This window comes from Monocercomonoides exilis (genome assembly GCF_001643675.1).
Source record: "Monocercomonoides exilis strain PA203 chromosome Unknown scaffold42-869251, whole genome shotgun sequence".
NCBI classification, from domain to species: Eukaryota; Preaxostyla; order Oxymonadida; family Polymastigidae; genus Monocercomonoides; species Monocercomonoides exilis.
In genome coordinates, this window is record NW_027150587.1 from 372,501 (window position 1) to 397,574 (window position 25,074).

General features: G+C 32.7%; 10 protein-coding genes across 10 annotated transcripts in view; 6 read left to right on the forward strand and 4 right to left on the reverse strand.

The window, feature by feature from the left end:
- Window positions 1–53, forward strand: part of MONOS_4671 (uncharacterized protein) — a 2,653-nt gene extending 2,600 nt beyond the window's left edge. Inside the window, exon 4 of the mRNA XM_067874764.1 lies at window positions 1–53. This exon is cut by the window's left edge and continues 990 nt beyond it. The gene's annotated coding sequence lies outside the window, so the exon portion shown is untranslated.
- A 163-nt stretch (window positions 54–216) lies between these two features.
- Window positions 217–2,485, forward strand: MONOS_4670 (uncharacterized protein). Its single transcript, XM_067874763.1, has 4 exons — window positions 217–245; window positions 413–499; window positions 559–1,061; window positions 1,165–2,485. Exons 2-4 carry the CDS (start codon window positions 430–432, stop codon window positions 1,924–1,926), a joined length of 1,335 nt encoding a protein of 444 aa, XP_067722328.1. The 5' UTR covers window positions 217–245; window positions 413–429; the 3' UTR covers window positions 1,927–2,485.
- A 797-nt stretch (window positions 2,486–3,282) lies between these two features.
- MONOS_4669 (uncharacterized protein) lies at window positions 3,283–4,642 on the reverse strand (the record flags this gene model as incomplete). Its single annotated transcript, XM_067874761.1, has 3 exons — window positions 3,283–3,475; window positions 3,548–4,038; window positions 4,199–4,642. The coding sequence occupies 3 exons, from the start codon at window positions 4,640–4,642 to the stop codon at window positions 3,283–3,285; spliced, it is 1,128 nt and encodes a 375-aa protein (XP_067722329.1).
- A 2,421-nt stretch (window positions 4,643–7,063) lies between these two features.
- On the reverse strand, window positions 7,064–8,330 carry MONOS_4668 (uncharacterized protein; the record flags this gene model as incomplete). Its single annotated transcript, XM_067874760.1, has 2 exons — window positions 7,064–7,834; window positions 7,896–8,330. The coding sequence occupies 2 exons, from the start codon at window positions 8,328–8,330 to the stop codon at window positions 7,064–7,066; spliced, it is 1,206 nt and encodes a 401-aa protein (XP_067722330.1).
- Window positions 8,331–10,140: 1,810 nt separating this feature from the next.
- On the forward strand, window positions 10,141–10,881 carry MONOS_4667 (uncharacterized protein; the record flags this gene model as incomplete). The annotated part of the gene is made up of 1 exon (XM_067874759.1): window positions 10,141–10,881. One exon carries the CDS (start codon window positions 10,141–10,143, stop codon window positions 10,879–10,881), a length of 741 nt encoding a protein of 246 aa, XP_067722331.1.
- A 230-nt stretch (window positions 10,882–11,111) lies between these two features.
- Window positions 11,112–12,245, reverse strand: MONOS_4666 (uncharacterized protein; the record flags this gene model as incomplete). Its single annotated transcript, XM_067874758.1, has 1 exon — window positions 11,112–12,245. One exon carries the CDS (start codon window positions 12,243–12,245, stop codon window positions 11,112–11,114), a length of 1,134 nt encoding a protein of 377 aa, XP_067722332.1.
- Window positions 12,246–13,451: 1,206 nt separating this feature from the next.
- On the forward strand, window positions 13,452–14,063 carry MONOS_4665 (putative Uncharacterized transposase-like protein; the record flags this gene model as incomplete). The annotated part of the gene is made up of 1 exon (XM_067874757.1): window positions 13,452–14,063. The coding sequence occupies one exon, from the start codon at window positions 13,452–13,454 to the stop codon at window positions 14,061–14,063; it is 612 nt and encodes a 203-aa protein (XP_067722333.1).
- Window positions 14,064–14,069: 6 nt separating this feature from the next.
- Window positions 14,070–14,249, forward strand: MONOS_4664 (uncharacterized protein; the record flags this gene model as incomplete). Its single annotated transcript, XM_067874756.1, has 1 exon — window positions 14,070–14,249. The coding sequence occupies one exon, from the start codon at window positions 14,070–14,072 to the stop codon at window positions 14,247–14,249; it is 180 nt and encodes a 59-aa protein (XP_067722334.1).
- A 5,430-nt stretch (window positions 14,250–19,679) lies between these two features.
- On the forward strand, window positions 19,680–21,026 carry MONOS_4663 (uncharacterized protein; the record flags this gene model as incomplete). The annotated part of the gene is made up of 1 exon (XM_067874755.1): window positions 19,680–21,026. One exon carries the CDS (start codon window positions 19,680–19,682, stop codon window positions 21,024–21,026), a length of 1,347 nt encoding a protein of 448 aa, XP_067722335.1.
- A 3,414-nt stretch (window positions 21,027–24,440) lies between these two features.
- MONOS_4662 (uncharacterized protein) lies at window positions 24,441–24,662 on the reverse strand (the record flags this gene model as incomplete). The annotated part of the gene is made up of 1 exon (XM_067874754.1): window positions 24,441–24,662. The coding sequence occupies one exon, from the start codon at window positions 24,660–24,662 to the stop codon at window positions 24,441–24,443; it is 222 nt and encodes a 73-aa protein (XP_067722336.1).
- Window positions 24,663–25,074: the final 412 nt, after the last annotated feature.

Consider the following 25,074-nt stretch of genomic DNA (forward strand, 5'->3'; position numbering starts at 1 on the left):
TCAACAAAATTTCTTTTACCGTCTCAAAAAACCATAGTATTTGTATTTCAAAACGTTGAATGAAAAAAAAAAAAAGAAAAAGAACGAAAATATAAAACGATTCGAACAAATTCAGATTGTACAAAAGCATTGAATGTTATATTCAAGAAATAACTTTCAACAATTGAGCTTCTCCAATTATGATTATTAATGATCAAATATCCCAACAGATTTGTTTGCTTTTCAACATTCTTTGGAAACAAAATGTTTGTTATTGTGTGTATTTCAATTGTTGTATCGGTTGTTGTTCATTGTTAAATGTTCATGCATTCTGTGCCATGGGACGATGGTTCAACTGACTATTAAATATGTTTTGCATTAATGCTCAATTTTGACTGGTTTTGTTGATATTCGGTTGGTTTTGGTTTTCGAGAGAAAACATCCAGAAAAATGAGCGCTCACGATTGCAGAAAGTTCAATGGGAGGAAGGAAGAGGCTGCAAAGAGAGAAATGTTTAATCGTGTGTAAGTTTTTGATGCAAACCACAAAATGGTGCAATTTATTGTTTTCATTTTGAAGAAATGCTTGACAAACTTGAAAAGAGCAATGTGGACGATCAAAAGCATATTGTGGAAGAAATGAAACACATAGTGGTAGAGATGGGACAAAAAGAGCTGAAGTCTATTCTGAAAGTGGAATTTTACAATGAATTGGAAAAAATTATTAAAGAAAGGAAATTGATTGAGGAGCAGGTCTTTCAGTTGATAAAGAAAATAGGATGTTGCAAAGTGTTGAATGAGTGGTCGGATTTGAGCTTTGAAGAGTCATTATTGGACCAGAGATTTAAGAATATGATTGCTGAAGAGGAGAAGAAAGAGGAAAAAAAGGACGAAAGATTATTGACTGACATTAGCGAGTGCTATATTCTGCTTGACGAAACAGATTTCGAAATACCGAAATCATTGCTTTCTCATTGTGTGCGTAGCCTTTTGAAAGTTGCATTAAAAAAGGAAGAAGATGAAGAAACACAAAATGAAGCGGAAATAGCCTTACTCACTTTGAGCAATATTGATAATGATTTGGCATGGTTTTTAAAAAAAAAGCAATATTCATTAATCGTTCTGATTTTTTATTTTTTCTCATTATTATTTCTTATTTGATAAAATTGATATTAATGGAAAAAAGGAAATTGAACAGGAATTGCATTTGAGCGAGATCAAAGAGATAATCCAATATCATCAGGAACATCACAATCTGACTCGTCTTGCCTGTCAATCAGCTTGGGACTTTTTTGTTGGCAGATTGAACAATGAGGAAGATTTGGGAGATGAAATTGAGAAAGAATTGCATTTTGTGAAAGAAGCAACAAGAGAACTGGGCGAGCTAACGAGATGTGTGGATTGGAAGAGAAATGAAGAAGAACAGGAAAAAACAAAGGAAGTGCAGATAATAAGGAGATGGTTGGATTCGGTGCAGGCATACATTTATTTTTGCTATGATTTGCAAAAAGAAGAGTCTGACTGCTTGACGGAATGTGTCGCAAGGCTTTACAGAGCAGTAAAGAACACCAATAAGAGGATGTGCGATAAAAGCATAAAAATGTTTGGGAGAATGATCAATTCAGATGAAAGCAGCTCTTCAGTTTTTGGAGCGACCAAGGCTGCAGGATGTGTTTTGGAGGAGATGCAGCGGACAACGTTGAATCATGATATAGTCGTGAACTGCCTTGAAATATTTTCTTCCTTTTCAAGGAGAATGCAAGGAGAGATGGAGGAAGAATGGGAGGAAGAAGAATTGAAGAAGATGAAAAGAGGAATATTTGAAGGGCTGGAGGAGGAAGGATACGAAGATACAATGACGAGCTATCATGAAACGTTTTCGTTTTTCAACACCACCTATTATGCTGAATTTTCAGAAAATCTCAACAACTTTTTTGTGAGCGTCTAGAACAATGTGTCTTCGGCTTTGGACTTTTCGAAAATTGTGTGTGAAAGAGAAAAGCAAGCAAAAGAATCGAAGAAAGCAGAACACCAATGAACAGATTTTCTTCGAATATGACAAACCCTATTTTGAGAATCGATGGATGAGAGATATATTGTCCTTTCTCATTTCTTTTCCATCTCCTTTTCATCCATTTTTCTTTATCTTCATTTCTTCCATTCGATTAAAGGGGGGTCAAAATATGGTTATTCAATTTTCATTTATTTGTTGAATTGCTGTTGAAAAAGCAAAATAGAGACATTTAATGCTCTCAACTCCTTTCATTTCTCCAAAAGAGCAAGACAATAAAAGAAAGAAAAGCAATAATACATGTGCAATTATTGACGTTGTTCAAAACCACGAAATTGAAGGTTAGGCCATTCATCGTCTGCTATGTTGATGCCGAGCAGTTCAGCTTGTTTCCAAAGAAAACAGCAACGAGATGACGAGGAAGAAGAAACGATGATTGGCTCTCAAATAGCATATGAATTCACTGAAAGAACGATTCCTCAAGGATATGGAGAAAGAAGAGAATGAGAAAGAAAAGCTGATTTCTTTCAGCATTGGATAAATTACAAAGTCCAGAACTTTTTGACTAAGATTTTTCAAGTTTCCAATTAACAATTCTTAAATGTGGTTTACTTTTTTCCACTAAAAAAAAAAATCAATTTTATCTTATTATTTTTAATGAGCGAATAAAAATAATGAGCAGAAGATTGAATATTTCGAGCTTTTCATGTGATTGCAATTATTTTTGCATTTTCTTTCTCATTTGAATATTCGTCGATTATTTTTATTAAATTTATACCTTTGTGACAACACTTCATTCATAATTCCGAAACACCCACATATATGATGAAGATTTTATGTTCCAGTTTGGAGGTGTTGAAAGAACGGAGAAGTTGAAAACCATTCAAATATTGAAATTATCTGAGAGATAAAGCAGAAGAAAGCTTCATAAACAGAAAATATTTTGGAAGATATAAAAAGAGGAATATCTGAAAAAACGAGCGAGTCAATCAATAAACATCTTGATTGAGCAAAAGAGAGGAGGAATTGAAGTTGATATTAACTGAGGGACAACGGACATAATGAAGAATCACTTTCTTTTCGAAAAATGGAATTATTTATTTGTGGAAAAGATTTGTTGAAGAAAAAGTGCAACCGAACAATTACATTGGAATTTACGCAACTTCTTTATTTCTTTTAGATGAAGGGAAAAAATGACATTTATAAAATAATTCAAATGTTTGCTGAATTGTAAAATGAATAAAAACAAAAAATGAAAATTTTGAATAACAAAATTTAATACATTTTATTTAACTAAACATTTACAAAATAATTTGAAGCATCCAACGATAAACCAAAATAATATTCCTTGGAAAAAAAATCAATAAATCCTCGAAAGCTAATTATAACATCTTCATATCCTTCTTCTTCCATCTTTTCAAACACTTTCCTTTTCAGCTCCTTTCTTTTCGCTTCTTCCATTTCATCTCTCTTCTTTTCTTTCAATCTTTTGGTGATTTTTTTAAAAAATAATAAATATACTAATGCTTGTGAATATTCAGCATTTGATTGATAAAACTCCTTCAAGCAGAAATCAACAACCCCACCTTTCACCAGATCAGCAACACTAACATCTCCCTTTTCTGTCATTTGCATCAAAACATTCATGCAGAGAAGATGAGCATCTCTTTGATTTTTTGCAATTGAGCTGCACATCCTCACAACACGTGCAATAAACTGCACGTTATTCGCTTCATAATGAGGGTCCAAGCTGAAATAATGATTTGCAGTGATGAGCCATCGTTTGAAAATGCATATTTCGTTCATTCCTCTTGTTTTCTCTTCAGCCTTCTTCCTTTCCACAACCCTTTCAAGCTCTTCTAATTCTTTCGTTGCTTCATTCACAAAATCTAAGTTTCTTGCTGCGTTGATAAACAATTCTTCATCTTCAGTACCAAATATGAAAATGAGCCAAGCGGATTGGTATGCAAGCAACGTGAGGTTGTGGTGCTCTTGATGGAACTGGATAATCCGAGAAATCTCTTTCCAATACAATACTTCACGGATTTTCTTTAAGCATAAAATTTCAAAAAAAAAAAAAAAAAAAAAAAAAAAAAAAAAAAAAAAAAAAAAAAAAAAAAAAAGGAAAGAAAAGAAATTATAAGATATGATAAGATATAACAAGATTTGACAAATTTAAAAAAATTATCACAAATAACATTTCACATACCACGTGACAGAAAATGTTGCTCAAAGCAAGCAAAGCTATTTCAGCTTCATTCTGTGCTTCTTTTCCCTTCACTTCTCTCGCTCCAACATTCAACAGGCAGCGAATGCAGATTGAAAGCAAATCTTTTTGCACACAATTGTCCACAAAATGAAGCAGGAGATAACTTTCGCAGAGATCAGCCAATAACTTTTCATTTTTCCTTTTCATTTTCGTTCCTTCGTTGTAAATCATCTCCTCAATTCTCTGGAACAGCAAAGACCTACAAAAACTGGAAGTCCACAAATCTTTCATCACATTACAAAATCCAATATTCTTCAACAACAATACTGCAGCCTTTGTTGATAGTTTCCTGTTTCCCATCAACTTGTCTATTTTATCAAATGTTTCTTTTGTCAAAATTGAATCCAATTCCTTCCATTCCATTTCTCCAATTAATGCATTCATTTCGAGAATTTTCTGTTTTTGATTGTTTCCGCGGCTGCAACACTCAAGCTCAGAAAGCATTTCTTCAAAAAAAGGAAAAGAAGAAAAGAAAAGAAAATGATGAGCAATAAAAATGTTTCTCTGAAATACATGCCTAAAAATCCATTTTCGCCATTTTTGTTCTTCATTGTTATCAAATCAGTTCAATCAAAAAAGCAAACAAAAATCGAAAGATGTTTGTGGTTAAACAAATAATGCATAGTCAACAATTAAAAACATTTCCTTACCTTCATTTCAACACTTTTTAGCTGATTTCGAAGCCCTTAACAATTTTGAATGAATAATATCATTTTCAGAAAAATTATAATGGCACTGAGCTCTTTCGAAATCTTCAAAATAATAAGAATTGAGCGTATAGTATTTTTCAGAACATCAGTAATGCATAAAAATGAAAACGCACCATAATAATTTCAGACACAAGAAAGATTTTCTGTTTGAACTTCAATTTGAAGAGATCTGAAAGAATGAAATGGTGAGATGTTTAACATGTTGAACATAAAAAGCAATATCAAAGGGGCAACAAACCAAGACATCGAAAAAACGATGAAGGATTATCTTGATATTTTGAGCCCGACGCTCGGATTGAAACCTTTAAAGAAAATAAAGCACAAACGTTGAAGTTAATTTCAATGGAGTATTCATTTTGGTTTATTCGTATTGCAGAAGCATGGAATTCTTCGAAAGAATTAACTGGTTGTTTTTGTTTTTTGAAAAAACAATTACAATTATTACAAATGAAGTGTTTCTGATACTGCTTCGTTTATCGCTTCAAAAGGAAAAAATGCAATCTGGAGACTTCTGCAACATTTACAATTAATTTATCTTGAAAATTTCTTTTTTGTTCCTATTTACAAAAAAGAACAAAAAGGAAACCTCTGATTCATTTAGACTTTCTTCCAAATGACATCCGAAGAATGCTGGAAAGGCAATGCAAATACAAGAGTTTAGCAGCTCTTTTAAAAATTGGAAAGCTTTCACGAGGTACATGAAGAATATTTGTGAAAAGAGGCAGCTGCAAACAAAAAGAGAGAACTGAATTGTTCATATTTCTTGCAATTACTGAAGAAAAGAGACTGCTTGCGGCTACATGCGAACACTCTTTTTTCATTTTTTTTGTAACGGAAGTCGAATCTAAAAGGCAGGCAAATGCAAGAAGTTTTTCTGTTACAGTGTGTCCTGAAAGGAAAAGTTATTTGGACAAAGATAATTCATCCAGAACAATGGGGCATAGTGCACATGGAATTTGTCTATGCCATCAACCGAGCCATGAACGATTATTTCAAATGTCACTCCACTGAATTAAATCTCAAAAAAGAAGAATTTCTGAAAAAAAAAAAAAACGAGTTATTTGCATTCGCATCTGCAGCAAAGGAATTTGTGTGGAATTCTTTTTTCTTTAGGAAGCTAATCGTTGCAAAAATTATGGTATTCGAAAAGGGAGAACAATTTTTGAATGCTAACAACATTGCAAGAAGCTTCAAATGCTATCATATGAAGGCTGATGAATGATGAGCCATTTTTCATTTTGCTGCAATTTCTTCTCCCACAAACACCAGCCAATAGAATATTGAATCATTCTTTTTCTTAATTTGAATGAAAACGAAGATTGCATTCAGAAAAATGAAATGGAATGTTTCAAATTCTCAAATATATCCGTTTTCAAGCTCATCATCTTTTATTTCATTCATTTTCAATCTACATGCTTTATTGCCATCGTCTTCGTCTTCTTCCTCTTCTTCCTCCTCATCTTCCTCTTTCACTTCTTCCTCTCCTCTTCCATTTGAATTCCCTTCCTTTCAAATTCTTCTTCTTTCTGTTTTTCATTATCATCTTCTTGTCATTTCAGAAAAACTCATTCAAGCAGAAAGAAAAACCCCCAAAGAAACCCTAACAAATCAAAACAGAATAATAGAAAATAAAGTCTATATTGATTTGCGTTCGGCTTGTTGATGAGAACGTATCTTCATATTTGCGATTTCCTTCGCTTTTTCATTCAGCTTGCTTGGATTTGAAGAGGTCGGTGGAAAATGCAACAAAAAGGCGTTCAGATGAACAAATGAACAACAAAGTGAAAGAAAATTCGTTATTATCGATGAATTAATTCAGAATTGCTTTATTTACAAAATTATTCTTATTGCTTCTTTCTTTTTGGGAAGGCTTTTGAAGAAGAAAAGAAAGACTTTGTCTAAATATCAAATCTTTTTTTTTTTTTTTTTTTTTTCTTGTTTCTTCATTTCATTTTGAAAAAGAAGTGGGAAAAACAATTTATAAATGATTTTTATTTTATTTCATTTCATTTTGAATTATCTCTGGCATATGTGAAATGACGAAAAAACGAAAAAATGAAAATTTGAGAAACAGAGCCAAATTCTTTTCATTTGGCTAAACATTCACAAGATAATCAGAAATATCTAATGATAATGTATGATCACAATATTTTTCACGGAGAAAATAAAATATTCCGAGGAAACTTGTGACTGTATCTTCATATCCTTCTTCTTCCATCTTTTCAAACACTTTCCTTTTCAAGTTTTTTCTTTTCGCCTCTTCCATTTCATCTCTCTTCTTTTCTTTCAATTCACTTGAAGGATCTATTAAGAACAGAAAGAAGTTAATCGTCATCTTGAAATCCAATGTCGATTGCTGAATCTCCTCCAAAATGAGTTCAACAGCTCCACTATTCAACAAGCCATCAGCTGATCCATTTTTGCTACCAGCTACTTCTTCAAATAAAGAAATGCATTGATCGCAAAGTTCTTTGTGATTATCCTTTGCTGCTCGAAATATTTTCACAATGCTGCAGACAAGGTCAACAATTTCATCATTCCACAACTGACAGTATTCCAAGAAAAACGCAATCGTCTGAAGCCATTGCTTCAAGTTTTTCGTTTCTCTGCTTTCTTTATCTCTTTTCTCTTCCTCTTTTCTCTTCTTCCAATTCACATTTCTTGTCAGCTCTTCCAATTCTCTTGCAGCCTCTCTTTCAAAGTGCAGTTCGTTCACAATAACATGGTCAAGGCTAGGATCAAAGTATAATCTACCTGTCAAAAACTGCCAAGCAGACTGATAGGCAAGTTGAGTGAGATTGCGATGCTCCTGATGATATTCAATGATCTCCTTGATCTCATTCAGATACAGTTCTTTATCCAATTTCTTATAAAAAAGAAATGAAAAGAAAACAATAATATCAAAAGTGAGATTGAAATGATCAAACTTTAAATTTGTTTAAATGATTCAAGGCCAACATTGCCATTTCCACTTCTTTTTGCGTTTCCTTGTCTTCCTCTTTCTTCAATCCAGCTTTCAGAAGACAGTGCACACAAATTGAAAGCAATTTCGAAGAAGTTACGTTGCTCAGCATAATATAGCATTCGCAGAGATCAACCAGAAGCTTTTCATTCTTTTTATCTTTTTTCTGATCTTCTTTAATAATCATCTTTTCAAGCATTTTGCACAACGAAGATCGTTCAAAAGTCGAAATCCGAGCATCTTTCATAATTTTCCAATATCCCAGGCGCTTCAACAACAAAATTGCATTTTTCATCAAAAGTTTCTTTTCATCAATCATTTTGTTCAATGAATCAAACAGCTCTGTCGTGAAAACAGGATAGAATTCTTCTCCATTCATTTCTTTGATCAATCCACTCATATCTTCAATTTTCTGTTTTTGCTCATCAGCTGATTTATTCAACTGGGAAAACAATTCTTCAAAAAAAATAAAGAAAGAAAGAATTCCAATCAAAAAGAATAAATACGCAGCAACGAATGCAAACTTATGAAAATTTTTGTGTTGTTCGTATCCTGTATTTATGGTGAAGAATTTCATTCAGAAAACAACCCCATTTTCAGAATTCATATTGAATTCGTATATGTTTCGATAGAAGAAATTGATGATTTATTAAAAACTCAAAGTCACTAATACATTATCAGCGCTCATACCATTTTTCCTTGCGTTGACATTTTTGACTCCTAGCGACAGAGAAATACAGCGCTTCCGATTATTCAATTATATAATAATGGACACTGAGATCTGATTGATATTCAAGTTGCTTTTCCACGACATAATGAGAATTCCATGAGTGAACATTTGCTGCAAATTAAATAATGTTAATTTCGATGTTTGCATAAATCACAGGAAATTAATTACAAACGATTGAATTCTGTCTAATTATTTTATTATTTGTTGGACTAATAGATGAATTGTGAATAGAATTTTTTTATTTGAATAAATTCAACTTATTTGAATGGACTGGGTTTTTCTTAAATGAAGTCATGTTATTTAAGATGGTTGAAGTGACACTTGAATAAAGTGCGATGCACTTAAATAAATAATTCATAAAAAAATAGTGAACACTCATTATAATATTTTTGTGTTTTATCTTTCACTTTATCAACAAAAAAATTGAAAAATCTTAATAACTGAGATTTTTCTATTTTGAAAAATAAAATTTCAGATATGCTTCAAGATGATTTTATTTGATAAAAAGAGCTAGAAATGAATGCAAATATCATTTTGTTATCATTCTTTTGTACTGTTTTTTCTCATTAACAAAAAATGTGATCATCACGTAATTAAATATCAAAAACAAAAATTTGTTTCTTTTGATGTTCCCGGAGTAATTCTCAACAAACAAAGCATATGTTTCTGAAGCACTCAGTCGAATCGACAGATTGAGGCAGCTTTCATCTTCACTACTTTCTCCGTTAAGTTGATATATTCTATTTTCATTTATCGATTTATTTCACAAAGCCTCTCAATATTCTTCTTCACTGCATTCTTCTCCTCTCTCCTCCAATGAGCATCAAATGATGTCTAAGTCATTATCATCTTGACTTTCTTTAGATTTTTCTTTATGACATCGTTAAAAATCTCCTTGCTTTAGTTCGCTTCTTCTTTTGCCCTCCTCCTCAAATAGTTGCTGCTGTATGAACAACAAGTGCAATTAATAATATCACAACGAATAAAACTTTAACAACCAATGTCATCATTGATTTTCCAACCTTTCCTCCTTCAACAATTCTTTCATCTCCTTTTGATTGATGCCTTCATCTGTTTTTCAGAATGAATGAATCAGTTGAGGCTAGAAATTCAGTCCTTCCAAATAAGATCTTTACGGACACTTCTGTTGCCTCTAACACAGTTGTAACAATTGAGGCTGGAATAGCTATGTGAAACTCTGTTTCACCTGCAAACTCCTCTGACTGCAGCGGATACGACTGGAGATTGTGAACCGAACCATCGAATTAGTCAACCTGGAGAGCCAAGCCACAGGGCAGGAGCAAGGATCCAGTAAGATCAACGGCAAGGGTACTGCCTTGCAGGCGAGACTTCACTGAAGCCAGCTGTGGAATGAAAAGCACTGATTCTTTTTCTCAGGCCAAGCCTTCGAAGGTGTAATCATCGTTTGCAATTCACGTCGAAGTTCTGAAGAAAGCCATCCCAGCCTTTCAGGCTTTGAATGAACAGTAGTGCATGGCCAGAGCACGCGATGCTACTCCTTACGGATAGATGGCCAGCTTCGTTCGGGCTGTTATTAGCAAACAATATAAATAGCGTGGAGATGCTTCCACCAGAGATCGACAGTCATCTCTTGGACAAATTGGTTATTGTGGTGTCTTTAATTGCTGCCGAGCAATTGAGAAGATCAACCATCGATCCGCTCCACTGGCATAGCTCTTCTGATCGCTTGTTGTTCGTTCTCAGCTCTGACGCGCTTGCTGCTCCGTCGAATACGCACAAAGGCATGCTAGTATCTGTCAAATCTGTCAACGCCGCAATGCAACATTTTTTATACGAAGAAGCACACATTTTGTTCGAGCATTTCTTCAACTCCAGCAACAAAAACACAAAGATGAGACAGCCAAACAGCACGGGCCAAGCGAATCTCGGGTTATGTTTTGTAATGAAGAGTGCTTCAACAGAAATGCTGAGTCATTCGACGTCACGCTCACTGAGCACACACCCCCAAGAACTGTGTTTGAAACAGCCAAGAAATTCATTTCAATATCTTAATCTTGGCATTCAACAGAAACCAACGATTCACTTGAAACGCGCATATCATCAAATTCCAAATGAATGCCCTGGATGTTTGAATGCCCTCCCGAACCATCTGATGAAAACACAATCACGCTTGATCCACTCCGAGTGCCTCTCATCTGAATGTTCTGGAGCTGGCAGTCTTTGCAGTTGTAAAGAATGAGAGCAGATTAATAAAATTTGCAGCTTGAAATAAGCATCTGCTGAAAGGACAGCTTTGCCAGTCGTGAAAAACCATCAGCACACCAGATATAACATCTGTGAAATTCAGAAATGCACACGAGAAATATTGCCCACAACTTGCTGCCAGACATGAAGTACTAAGACAGAGGCCAGCAAAACAAAAGAAAGACATCAACAATCTTCTTCCGCTCACTTCAATAATTGAGCAATTCAGTTCAATTTCAGAGTTTCTGCTCGAATCTTCATAAGTTTTTTTGTATCGTCAATCAACAAGTTGACATCAGCAAGCGACAGCAACCTCAAATGCGTAGAAGAAAAAGCGCTTCCAAACAAAAACGAAAGAGATTCCATTTTCACTCTCGATGAGCACGAAAGGAGACTTCCCCTCTTGATTTCGATGATGAGGTTCATTAGAATATCCCCTCCTATGCCTTCCGGATCCAGCTGCTCGATTGAGACATCGCTTGTGCTTGCTTCTCCTGACACCACAGCGCTTTTGTCGATGAGCAAATTGCTGCAAGCCGAAGGAATTATGTGGGGAAGCACAATATTCAACGAAATGCATGGTTCGCTCATTACACCACACTGGCGCGTGTCAGAGGCATTGTCGACTGAAAAAGATGCAAATATCGTTTCGCTCTGATACACAACTACAAGCAGTAGAAGATCTTGCTCTTCGCAATAGTTGGTTGCAGTGCAACTCCACATGGTAAGATCCCGAACAAACGGAGGTCTGAAGTCGAGCTGGATGAGCTCGATGCTGATTTGAGATCTGATATTTGTGCATCTCACATACAGGTCTCGTCCTGTGAGCGCCTTGTTGTTCATGAAAGTTGTGTTTTCCAAGAGGAACGGCAACGGACTGTCGCTCGCGATTGACGAGCAATTCAGGAATATCGCTCCTCCTCTTCCACTTTCTGAGCAGAAACATCCAGAGACAGCAGAAAAACGGAACTCGAAAAAACTTCCTTCGCACAAGCTCATGATCATTCCTCCACCTTTCTCGCTTTCGCTGCTTCCACAGTTCTTCATTGATGTGTTTTGCACGGACACGTTGAAAAGCTCGATGCCACTGCAACTGAAGATAGAGGGCTCAGATGGAGCATTTTGGAGAAGTGAATGGAGCGTGCAGCATTTCAGGTGCACTATTGGACTGTCACCTTCATTCATTTCTTGTGTCCCGTCTTGCATTTCCGTTAGTGCCAACACAGCTTCAATGCTTCCGAACATCAGCTCCATATTGATCGTCGAGACATTCGTCAAGTCAACGCTGTTACCATTCAATGCATAATGTTTGCGATCTTTTGTTTTGATGGCTTGATTGAGCAGAGTAGAATTTCGCATGTTCCAGACAGGCAGACAACGATGAAACAAGAAATGCTTGTGTGAGAAGCTCGTCCAAATAGAAAGAGAAAAGCGGTTAAACTTTATTCATTGTTCAATGAAATAATGAAGACTCATTAATTTGTTTTTTTATCTTTTTTAAAAAAATTATATCAATTTCAAATATTATCCGATAATTTTTTTCAAGTCCTTTAATGTTTTCGAATCAATTAAAGTTCAAAAACAAGTTGTTTATGTATGTGTTGATGCAATCCATTTTATAAATCTGAATAATTTCAATTCACTTATTTTGCGCAAATAAAATGTTTCTTTTCATTTCATAATTCATGGAATTCTTCTTTTCATCAATTTTTAAAATTGTTAAAGCATGTGGATTTCATTCACAAAAGGTTTAACAATCAAAGAATGTGATGTTGTTGCGTTATAAATTATGTATCGGTGACAAAGAATTATTTCTGTTTTTAAAATATTTTGATCCTTTTGATCTTTGAAGGAATATGTCGAAAACAACAAAAATCATTTCCAAAATTACATAATTATTATGCAAATAATATTTGAAAGTCTTTGTATTCAATTTTATAGACATAAAAAATATTTGTTTTTAAAATAAATTTTCGTAACTCAAATGAACTCAGTCTATCTCAAATGAACTCGGTTTATTCAAATGAACTTGATCTATTCGAATAAACATGAGTTCATTTGAATAAGCCTGGTTTATTTGAATAAAAAAAATCTATTCAAAATTCATCTAATGAAATGCAACAATTTGGCAAAATAAAAGTATATCGGAACTCTCAATTTTGCACAAAAAAATAGTGAAAGTCATTTATATTATATATTGATACAATATGCAAATTTTCAGCTATCGGAAAGTCTTTTCAAAAAGTTTAAAAAAACATGGAAAAGTCAAAAAAATTCTACTCTATGGTTAATGATCAAAAAAGTTTTATGGCAAGATCTGAAGAGGAAAAAAATAGTCAAACAGTATTTCGATTGAATACGATCTTCCATGATAAAGAAGAAACGTGGAATTGGTTTTTCAAACGTTTTAAAGAGTTCGCTACCAAGGATTGCCCTAAATGCAGATGCAAAAGGAGAATCAGGGAGGAAACAGAAGGTTACAAATATCTTTGGTGTCAAACTTGCCGAAAAAAAACCTCAATATTTGAAAATTCCGTATTTTCCAAAATGAAACTACCAATAAATATGGTTTTGCAAATTCTATTGTACTATTGGATCGGAATTGGTTTGAAACAAAATCATTTGCTGACGGGTGTTTCATATCCAACTATTGGTTATTGGACAAGCGTTGTGAGAGTTGTGTGCACACAAATTTGGAACGAAACGATGCCGAAATTAGGAGGACCGGGAAAATACGTCGAAATAGATGAGGCAGTTTGGAGGAGAAGGAAATATGGAAGAGGAAGAAAGAAGGATTTGCTGTGGATTTTCGGAGGAGTTGAGAGGAAGGAAGGAGGAGGAGCTGGAACAAATTTTGTTATTATCGTGCCAGACAGGAAAAAAGAAACATTGATCCCTATTATTCAAGATAGGATATTAGCTGGCACAACAATTATTAGTGATGAATGGAAAAGCTATAATTGTCTGAAAGATATTGGTTATGAACATATTACGGTCTGTCATAAAAGGAACTTCAAAGATCCAGAAACAGGTGCATGTACCAATACCGTTGAAGTGTTGTGGAGTCATTTAAGAGCGTTTTTTCCAAAGCATGGAGTAAGGAAAACATTCATTGCCGATTGTTTATCCATGTGGCTTGTTCAAAGGAATCTAAAACCAAGTTTTGCTGATATTTAGCAAAAAATGATTCATTTTATTCCAGAAGAAAAACCAATTATTGCTGATGAAGAAATTGATTTTTCAGAAAATGAAGAAATTCCTGATGCTGACGACATACTGCATGGGCCGCGTGATGATGAAAAAGAAGAAGATTCAAATAGCGTTGATGACGGAGAGGATGCTTCTAATTATTCTGATGAATAAGCAGAAATTTTCATTTGATCAGCTAGAATAAAAAATTATTGAAAGTTTTTTTTAATCGTTTTCCGACAACTTTTTTCACATTTCAACACTTTATAAACACAAAAGAAATCAATAGAAACAAGAATAATCATAATTTGAAAGTTCCGATATTCTTTTAATTTGCCAACAATTCAATTTTTTGAATAAAAGAATCTGAATGTGTGTACAACATATTTTTTCTATTTATCTGAATGAAATTTCTATAAAGAAATATTTTTTGTAGAGAGTCTGATTTGCTGGCGAACGGAAGAGTTGAATATCTCTGAATCTTGGATGAATATATTTTGAATGCAGAAAAGAGCATTTTCAACGAAACAGAACAATTTGATTGATAGTGCGTCTGGCGTAAACATTTTTTTAAATTTGAAACAAAGAGTCTCACTTTTTTCGGAAAGCTGGAAATCAACTCATTCAAATGTGGGATATGGCTGAAAAGGAATGGTCAGCGAAGCTTTGTGAAAGAGTTTTGAAAAAATAATGAAAAATGAATATTTGATGAGGAAACAAAACATTGTCTGAAGAATACAACATTGAAACATGTTTCAACATTTCTGGAAGTTTGCTATTTTCATTTTAAACTTTTTGAATTGATTTTGAGGTAAGTTCTGTTGAATGGAGAAGGACTGAATGGCTTTGGAAAAGAGTCAGAAAAAAATCGGAATTTGACCTTTGGAAGAATTCCAAAAAAAATTGGAAAAGGATAACGAAAGAGAGACAAGTGGGAAAAGAGGAAGAAGCTTCTGGATTTTTGGAGAAAAACACATTGTGCTAATGCCTTTTGAAGGTTTATGGTGAATGGAGTTTTTGGATGAAAGAATATCTGAGTGAAACTGGTGAAGAAAATGTGGATGAAGGAGAACGAAAGCGAGTGAGAAAGAGAAAGAGAGGAAATTGAAGAGTGTTTGAAGGATTTTGGCAATCAAGCTTATCAGAAGAACACAAACACACACAAAAAAAGATGAAAATAAGAAATAATTTGACAAACTGAATTGAATGGTTGTGAATTACCATTCTTCTCCAAAATGCACTTCAAACAATCATCATATTTTATTCGCTCATCATTGTTTTCTTTCACTCGATCGGTCCAAACAAATTAATTCAAGAGAGAACTGAATTTCAACAAAATTCCGAATTCTTCATTTTTCAAGAAAGATCCTCATTTCCACTGTTTTGTTCAAACATGTCTTTCAAAAGTTGTCTTTCTCTACTTCACTTTAACTTATTTATATTTGAAGCAGAAAGTCAACATAGAACAATTGAGGAAATGCTGAAAATAGTGAAAAGAAGAAAGAAAGAAAGAGAAAGAGAAACATCAAATATCACTCATCAAAATGAAAGGGATTCAATTTCTCAACAAGCTTTGAATGACCCGTTGATATTTTCATATGAATGAGAAAATTCAATGATTGGTCTTATCATTTTCATTCATTGTGAAAGAAATATGGTTGACTTATCATTTGGAAACCATTGAAATGATAAACACATAAACAAGAAAAACTTAGAGTTTTGTGTTGTGTTTGCCAAGCATCGGCTTTTTTGAAGACTTGAGAGGGATGTTGAACATTCATCTTGAAGATCATGAAATTGGCATTCCAAAGACACTTTTTTTCAACGATATTCATTCATTTGTTTCTTTGAAAAGCTGCTTGTAAATTGATCCATTTTTCATTTTCTTTTCAGCTTTTTCTGTTCCTGCTGTTTCAAAAAAGAATGTTTCAACTTCTTCTCATTTTTATTATAAAAATAAGGACAGCTCTCATTCTCAGTCAACTTCGCTCTTCTGAATTCCTTTGGTGTTTCAAAGGTTCAAAGAGATGATGAAGAATTTGCTGAGGAATAAAGTTTGTTTGAGATGAAGATATAATTTTAGAATTTTTTTGTTATTCTCAATAATGATTCCAAACCATTATGCTTCCCAACACTGAACAACTCCTTCAGCCAACCAAAATTCCATTTGATTCTCACAAAGAAGTTTATGCCTTCTCTTCTCAGCAAGAGCAATGCAACAATAAATATGACAAAATTGACAATGATATTCGAAATGGCAATTCCGTTAACTCCAATATTCAATGAAACTTTCAAAGTGCTCACCAAAAATGTGTCCAGAATGATCGTTAACAGTATCTGAATAATCAGCAAGATGTACATGTATTTTTCTTTTTTCAACGTCACAAGAACAAGTGAAATAAACCTCCACAGCGTTGAAAATATTCCTCCAACAGTTTCTATTCTGACGTATGTCACTGTCACATCAATAAGTTCATTATTTTGCGCCATGAAAACCACAAGGGGCTTTGCAGCAGAAACCAAAATTATGTACACAAAAACATAAACCGCTGCTGTGATAGTTATTCCTGTTCTGACCTTGTTTGCAAACTCTTTCAAATCATTCAATGACTTTCCCAAAAGATGGAAAAGCGGAAGGATCAAGGCTTCCTGGACCACTTCATAAAACAAATTCACCCATGACATTTGGCTTGCAATATTCACTCCCGAATCGCTCGGTAACTCTCCAAGAAAAAGATTCTAACTGTTTTTTGAATAATTGGCAGAATCATTGAGATGAAAATTGCTGCCCAAAGTTTGATGTTCACAGTTTTGAAAGTTCTCAAAACTCTAATAAAAAATAAATCGAATTACACAACTGTGTTGATTTGTGTTGTTTTCAGACAAATGAAAAGTGACGAGCACAAAATCAGTAATATGGTTTCGCGGATCAAAAAACAAATCTTTTCTTCGTTCAAAAGAATTCAAAGCAATTGTGAAAAAATGACAAAACTGAACTTTCTTTAGTATTTTTTAATAATCACTTCATGGAACACATTGCATTCTAACTGAATTCTGTGACAACAATATTTTTGAAATAACCAAAACCAAAATGAACTGAAACATTGAAAACAACGTTAATGCATAAGCACCTTTATTGAAAGGGAAATTTTCCATCAATTCCTCTTCTTTTCATTGAAAGTCACGATCTATGTGCAGTAGCCACGTTCGGATCAATGATGCAAACTCCACTTTTCCAGCAAACCACTGGACTTTCTTAGGCAACCGAAGCAGCCTCTCGTCCAGGTTGTGTACAAGGCTGGCTTGGTGTCCAAACACTTCTTCCTCAAATTTCTGCTTCTGCATCGGTAATTTCTCTATCAAGTTTTCCAGAGATAGCAGTGTAATCCACCTAAGAGAAGAGAACAGAAGAAGGAACAGACTTAGGATTGCACAAAATGGCTGCTGACGTTTTTCATAGCATTTTCTGTCAAGAACCGAATTCAGTCTGAACCGGATATAACAACAATGAATATTATAACATTCGTTTTCAGTCACATTTTTCCATGCATCGATAATTTTTAGCCTATTTTCCATTCATTTTCCATCACATATGATAAGGGAGCTTAATATATATTTGGGAAAAAATATACAACTTCAAGCTTTTGCATTGAAATATAATTCACTTTTTATTTTCTTTTTGTGATTAATGAATTCTTTTAAACAGATTCATTTTTCAAAATCCGTGTGAGATCACAAAACATTTTGCAATGTTGTCATTGGCGCTAATTCATAGATATGAGAATCCAATCAATTACCAAATCTGAGGAAACTTTTTTAAAGATATGAGAAGAACAATTTTATAGTACTTTGTGCAAAAAATGCTTGAAAGTCCATATTTTCCTCCAAATACTCTTATTTTCAATAAAAATAACACAATTTAGATTTTAATTGAAATTGAAAATGAAGCATCTGGGACTATTGAAGATGTTTCATCAAAAAAAAGAAAATTTAAATTTGCTGTCTATTCCTATTTGCGAAATCAACCCGAATTGAAATTCCAAAAGCCAAAAATTTTGGATTCAAAAAACATTTCATCATCTTGTCAGAACGTTTTGAGACCAACGTTTGAAACGCTTGATGATTTCCATTCAAAATACAAATATTGACATAAGCTGATCTTTTATGTGGATGAAACATCACTAAGACAATCTTATAATTTCCAAAAACTTGTTGCGACATCCTCGGAGTCTCCTGCATCCAATTGCCTTGCTTCTTCGAGAGTTCAAAATATGACGCTTGTGGCTGCTGTTGCCTTGGATGGCTTTTCTTTTCCCACAATTGTTCTTTAGCTAAGTTCCAATATTTGGGAAGAGTTGACTCCTTTGCTATATCCTTCGCATGATGTGTGGAGCAATCCAAACGGTTGGATGAAGTTTTCTTTATTCGAACGACACTCTTTTCGTGTTCTGGATCCAAAAATATTAGAAAGAAAGAAAAGAATGTGATTAACGGAAGAGAGATGTTTGATATTAAAATATTCGCACAGCTCTCGTGCAGATCCTATAATTCGGAGAAAAATTTTGGAAAAGAATGTGGATGTCATTACATTTGTTCCTCACACTACACATATTTCACAACCTCTTGATTGATGTGTGTTTACTGTTTTGAAATCAGTTAGAAATTCATCAACTTAAATCCCACAATCTTCAACTGCTTCTTCGAACAGAAAGGCTTTGGCAGACATCCTTCTTCAAGCTCTTCACTCACCATTTGCACTATCAGTAATAAAGAATGCTTATGATGCAAATGGTGTTTTTTTTAAGATCGTCAGAACCAGTTTTACGGAAATTGCTCAAACACTCATAATTTCCTTTTCCCACTTATGCAAATCGTTTTGATTTTTACGGAAAACTGCTCGCAAATGAGGATTTCCTAGAAAAGTGGGAAGAAGATATCTTTATTCGAACAAGTGCGAAATGTTCCGAAGCCGAAGAAGAAACAGAAAACATTGAAGAAACTATTCCATCAAAGTCAAAAATGAAAAGAGTTAATCGAAGAATATTGCATGATGATTTGGTAAATATCGAAGAAGAAAATTCTGCAGATCAAAGTTCAGGAAAAAGAATAACAAGAATATCATTTGACTCAAGTTTTGTTTATTTTTGTTTCTGGATTCTGTTTCTTTTGTATTTTATCACTTTAAAAATTTGGTGCCAAAAAAATGGTGCCAATAAAAACACTAACTTAATAATTCAGATCATTTTTTTCTTTGAAAGAAAGTCAAACGTGATTTGAATAGAATAATGTATTTCTTCAACAGAAATATGTGATAAAAAAGATTTTTTATTCACAAATGATATTTTCACAACTCTTGACTTGGATATTTTTTTTATATGAAAACACAGAATAATGTTTGAAAACTTTCTTATCATCGTTGCTCCATTTAATGCGATTTGACAATTAAAATGAAACAGTGTTATCAGCATCACTCTTTCATATGTCAATTTATTCATATTTTTCAAAAGATCAGTCATTTGATTCAAACCACACTTCGGATTAGTTTTTTTATGTATAAAGGATTTATTGATCTATTGTGATACAGAAAAGTGAACAACAAAAGGAATGATTATTATTTTTGTTTATTTCCTAACTGTTTCATTGACGTGCACACAAGAAGTAAGTGATGAAACATTTACAGAAGTTTATGTCAAACAAAGTGGAGATGACAGAAACAGTGGAACTTCTATCGGTCAGGAAGTGAAATCATTGCATCATGCTTATTCTCAATTAGGAAATGACATAGCATGCAAGATAAATGTTGTTCATGATGCAACTCCTCTTATAGCAGAGAAAATTGAGTGCAGCAAAGATCAAGGAATAATCATTGAAGGTGTTAAAAGTGATGGAAGTTGTTGCACAGAAGTTGCTGTTGATTGCGATGACTTTTTATCATCAATATCATATGCATCTTTATTTAATTGCAAGAAATCTGTGGAATTCAAACATTTGGCATTTCGATTTTCAATAACTGAACATAAGTGGTATGTTCTAATTGGATCATCATCAAACGAATCATCATTGGTGATTAATAACTGCAAATTTGTGAGAGTTGGGATGCAATCACAGGGAGGAATAGCTGTTAATGTTGATGGAAACAGTTTTGTGGCAGCCCGTCTCGTGCAGGCATATTACGGAAAAGTTGAAATGAATTCAGTTTCATGCACAGATGAAACATCATTTGTGACATTTGAATATAATCTGTTTGATTTCAATGAAGCTAAGGAAGTTATATTAAATGGAGTGGAGATAAGCAAAGTGAATGTTGAAAGAGCGGCCGTCAGTATAAAAGACAGTGGAAATTCAATTAGAAATATCTCAATTGAGGGACTTAACGTTCAGGATGTCAATTCAGAAAGTGGAGTTGCAGGCTTGGATATAACATGTGAATTGGAGGGATCAATAGTATCCATTGGTCGGAAAAACAAATGCACGTTCAAGTCATGCTCAGTTACAAGTGGACGTGCAGGTGCAATATGCATTTTCATGATGGAAACTGTGTCTTTTCTGAAACTTCCACTTGCAAACAATTTGGAAATCGACAGTTCAAACAACGCCAATTCAACTTCAAGATCGTTGTTTCTCATTGCTCCAGATTTCGAATCATTCTGCGAGCAGAAAGATTCATTCGAGTTTGCAGACGAATTCAATGAATCAGCTGTTGGATGGATTTTGGCAACAAAAGATTCTGACTTCGAGCCAGTGGATGCATACGAAAAGTTCATTAAAGTGAGACATGAAAAACAAAAGAATGATCCCGAAGCTGCAAAAAAAGACAACAAGAAAAAAGCAGGAACAATTGTTGCAATTGTTGTGCCTATAGCAGTTGTTGTTGTAACCGTTGTTGTGGTTGTTGCTGCTGTAATTGTTATTAGGAAAAGGAAATCAAAAAGCGGTAAGGAAAAGCATTAAGAACAGGAAACGAGCAGCAAAGAAAGCAGAAAAAAATCAGATATGTTATTGGATCAATTTGATAATAATCAAGATTCTCGATTTTGTAATTCCATGTACAGTCATCTTTTTCTTTTCTTTTAAGGGAAAATTCTTTTTCTTGATTTTTTGATCTGTTTTCCAATTCTATTATGTATTTCATCCAAAAACCCACGTCACTCAATCAAATGCAAATGGATAATAAAAAGAAAAATAACTTGTCATTCAAAAGAACATTATAAGGACATTTGCGTATTTTCGTTATTTATTTCCTAAAAATCTTTTTTTTTATTTCCATTTTGTTCTTTAGATGAAACATCATTCAAAAGGAAAAGAAAAACATTTGTTTGGAAATTGATGATGGATAGAATGGACTTTGTGAAATCATAAGCTTTGAATCATAAGACTTTAGCATTCTTCCAGATTTTTCTGGAATTCATCCTTTTTGCACAATTTTCATTTTTAACCATTGAAAAGATTTATCCAATTTCAATACATCATATTTTGCACAACGACTTATGCACACCATTTATTATTCAACTTTGGCAAACTTCTCATTCAAAATAAATAAAATTAAGTATTTTTTTATTAAATATTTTTTGTGAAATATTGGTTTTTGGCTGAATGTTTGAAAGTGATGAAAATATTATACAGTCTAAATCGGATAATATCACATCGGTTTTTGCACAACTTTTTGTGACTATATCCGATTGTGATAATATCCGATGCTGTTTTACATTGAAAAATATAAAAACAAATTAATTAATTAATTAATTTTGTGTCAATTTTTTAACATTTTGGAAAATTCTTCATTGAAACGCATTTTTCAATAGAAAAAACTATTTTTTGGGTTTTATTATGTTATTCAGACTTATTTGAACATTATTTTGAAAAATTGATTTTTTGAAATTTTTGATTAAAAAATCAATTTTTCAATTAAAAAATCACCCATTATCATTAAAACTGTGATTATATATTTTCAGCCCTGTGATTATATGAGATGGAAAATGAATGAAAAACAAGCAAAAAATGTCGGTGCATCTAAAAATGTGACAATAAACGATGTTGATTATATTCGATGTGATTATATCCTGTTTGGACTGTATTCTGTCAATATTTGTTCATAAGATAAAAATATTGAACCACAAATATTATTATTTGTGAATCAACATAAAAATTTTCGGTTTTTCATAAAAAACATCTTCTTGGAAATTGAATAATTTGCAAATAAATTCATCTCGCATTGTAAAATTACACATTTTTTCTATCATGATACGTTATTTTCACTTCGAAATATCTATTAGAACAAAAAAAAAAAAAAAAAAAGTAAAAAAAAAAAAAAAAAAAAAAAAAAAAAAAAAAAAAAAAACAAGTGAAGAATTATGAAAGTCCTTTTTCAGATTTATTCGATTGTGTAAAATGAATATTTTCATGATCTTGTATTGATGCAAATAATATTTTTGCAAGAATAATGTGTAATCTGACAATGTGAGGTGAAATAATTCTAAGATAATCCGATTTCCAAGAAGATAATTTTTTTCTGAGAAATCAAAATATTTCATGATTATTCACAAATTTTAATAACATAGATTCAATTTCTCATCTGTATTTTGAATATTGACTATATGTCTTATTTTTATCACATTCCGATACTCTGCCAAAAACCAATTCTTCAAAAAAATTTTCCAGTGAAAATACTCAATTTTTTTAAATTTCGAAAAATAAGTTTAACTATTTCGAATAATAAATAGGTTTTTCAAAAAGATCACATATCATTGAACTTAAGTCATATGCATTGCCAACTTCACTATTATAAGAATAATACTCATATTGTTTTTCAAGAAGATGTCTAATTATTACAAACCTATCATTATCAACGAATAATGTAATTGCAACAAATTCACAACAACAAGAAGGTTCCTTTGAATAGAATGATTAATTAACTCGAACATTTTTCTGAACCCAGTTATAATTTTTTATTCGGATGAATATGATAAATTCGATGAAATAATTCAAAAACAAATTTTCAAGAAAGTCATTTTTTTCTTTGAAAAGTCACAAACAATTAATTGATATGAAAAAAAGTTCGAAAATGATCAAAAGATTGAAATTATTCCTTTCCCATTTAAGTTTGATTTTTATTATGATAAAGTTCTTTTAATCTGGATATCTTTTTCCTGATCAAATTTTAAATAACAAAAAATTTTAACACACTTTTTGGAAATAATAACTCATTTTTTAAACATAAAAAAAAGCCTGTAATAAAAATTTCTGATTAAATTTCTATGCCTAATCTCTGATGGGGGAAGATGGGTGTGTTTCCTTCTCCATCCATGATTAGTGCCTTCCCTGAGGAGATAAGGAAAAAGCAACGGGGCTTATTAAAAAAGAATTTATTCAGAAAATAAACTTTTTACTATTTGTGGGAAAATATGGACTTTCAAGCTTTTTATGCACAATCATAAAAAAAAATTGCTTCACTCATAACTTTATATCGCTTTCTCAGATTTTGAAATAAATTTGATTTTCATCTCTGCACACAGGCATCGTTGAAATCAAATCATTAAGTTTTCCAACATTTCACAAATGTCAAAATATGAACCCACATTCATTAATTTTTTTTTCACAAAAAGTGAATCAAAAGAACACAATTTTTCAATGAAAACGCATGAAGTCAAATATTTTTCCCCATATTTCGAAAAAAATATTCATTTTTTTTCACAAAAAAAAACTATCTGGATAAAAAAAACACAAATTTATTAAAATTATTAAAATCTCCTCTTTCTCAATGATGCAACAAATGAACTGTTTTGGAATGTGGAAACGATGTCAAAACTTGATTTATGACATCAATGACTGTTTTTTAATAGGGATGAACAAAAAAACTAATTGGCTTCTCCTTTTTGAAGTCATGCTTTTTTTTTCGAAACCTGAACAATAAATTAATCTCAATGCTGTTTTTGAAATAATGAGCAATAGTTCATGCATGTTGTTAATAATGGATGAATTGCACAATTTTTGTGTAATTGTGAAATTAATGAAATATTTTGAAATTCATATATGTTATTTTGAAATAATCATGAAATTTTGAAATTTTCTAGAAAAATTGAAAATAAGGATGTTATTTTAAGTTTCAGCAACAAATTTCAAGTTTTAAATAAATAGTGGGAAGATCTTCGTTTTTCTCCTAAAAATTGTTGCATTCAAAAATAGCTGTTTATTTATCACAAGTATGGTAAGAGCAGAAGATAGGGGTACCTATTTTTTTAATTGAAAAATTTTTGTATGTGCTCAAAAAGACTCATTGACAATTTCTATGCTGTTTTAAGAAAATAAATAAGTATATTGAGTGAATTCTTGAGATATTTTGTGAATGTGAAAAAAATATTAAAAAACTCAAATTTCAGTGTATTCAGAAGCATCACTGCCATCACCTGCTCCTAGATCCTCGTCCGATGATTCTTCAGCTGTTAGAGTTATGTCGCTATCAGTCTCTGTGTTTTCATCTACAAAATCTCTAATTTGCTCCTTTTGATTTTCGTACTCCTTTGTAGGAACAAAGTCATGAATCATTCTAACATACTCGTGAAATTGTAAAGGTTTGTTTTTTTCCATCATAAAACTTGCCAAATAATTATATAAAAATTTTTATCTTGTGCTTGTACGTGGTAAAAACCTTCTTAATTGACTCCAAAGCCCTTCGATAATATTCGTGCAAGCAGATGATATTTTATCTTTGAACCGATACTTATGGCAAACTGTAGAATGTTTAAAACCCAAAGAATTCAAACAGGAATTCGCTCGCCACTCGTCAGAATAAACTGTTGTCTGCTTTTTTACGAATTTTTCAATAATGGGTTTCAAAGTTTCTTTCTTTCTGTTTTCGACACGAACTATCAAACATTTTCCTTGGTTACGATCAGTTTTCCGCTCCACCATTCCAAAGATCCATATTTGTTGCTTGTCCCTTCCTTTTTTGAATTATCTTTTGCGAAGAACGGCTTCATCTATTTCAACGATGCACTCTGAT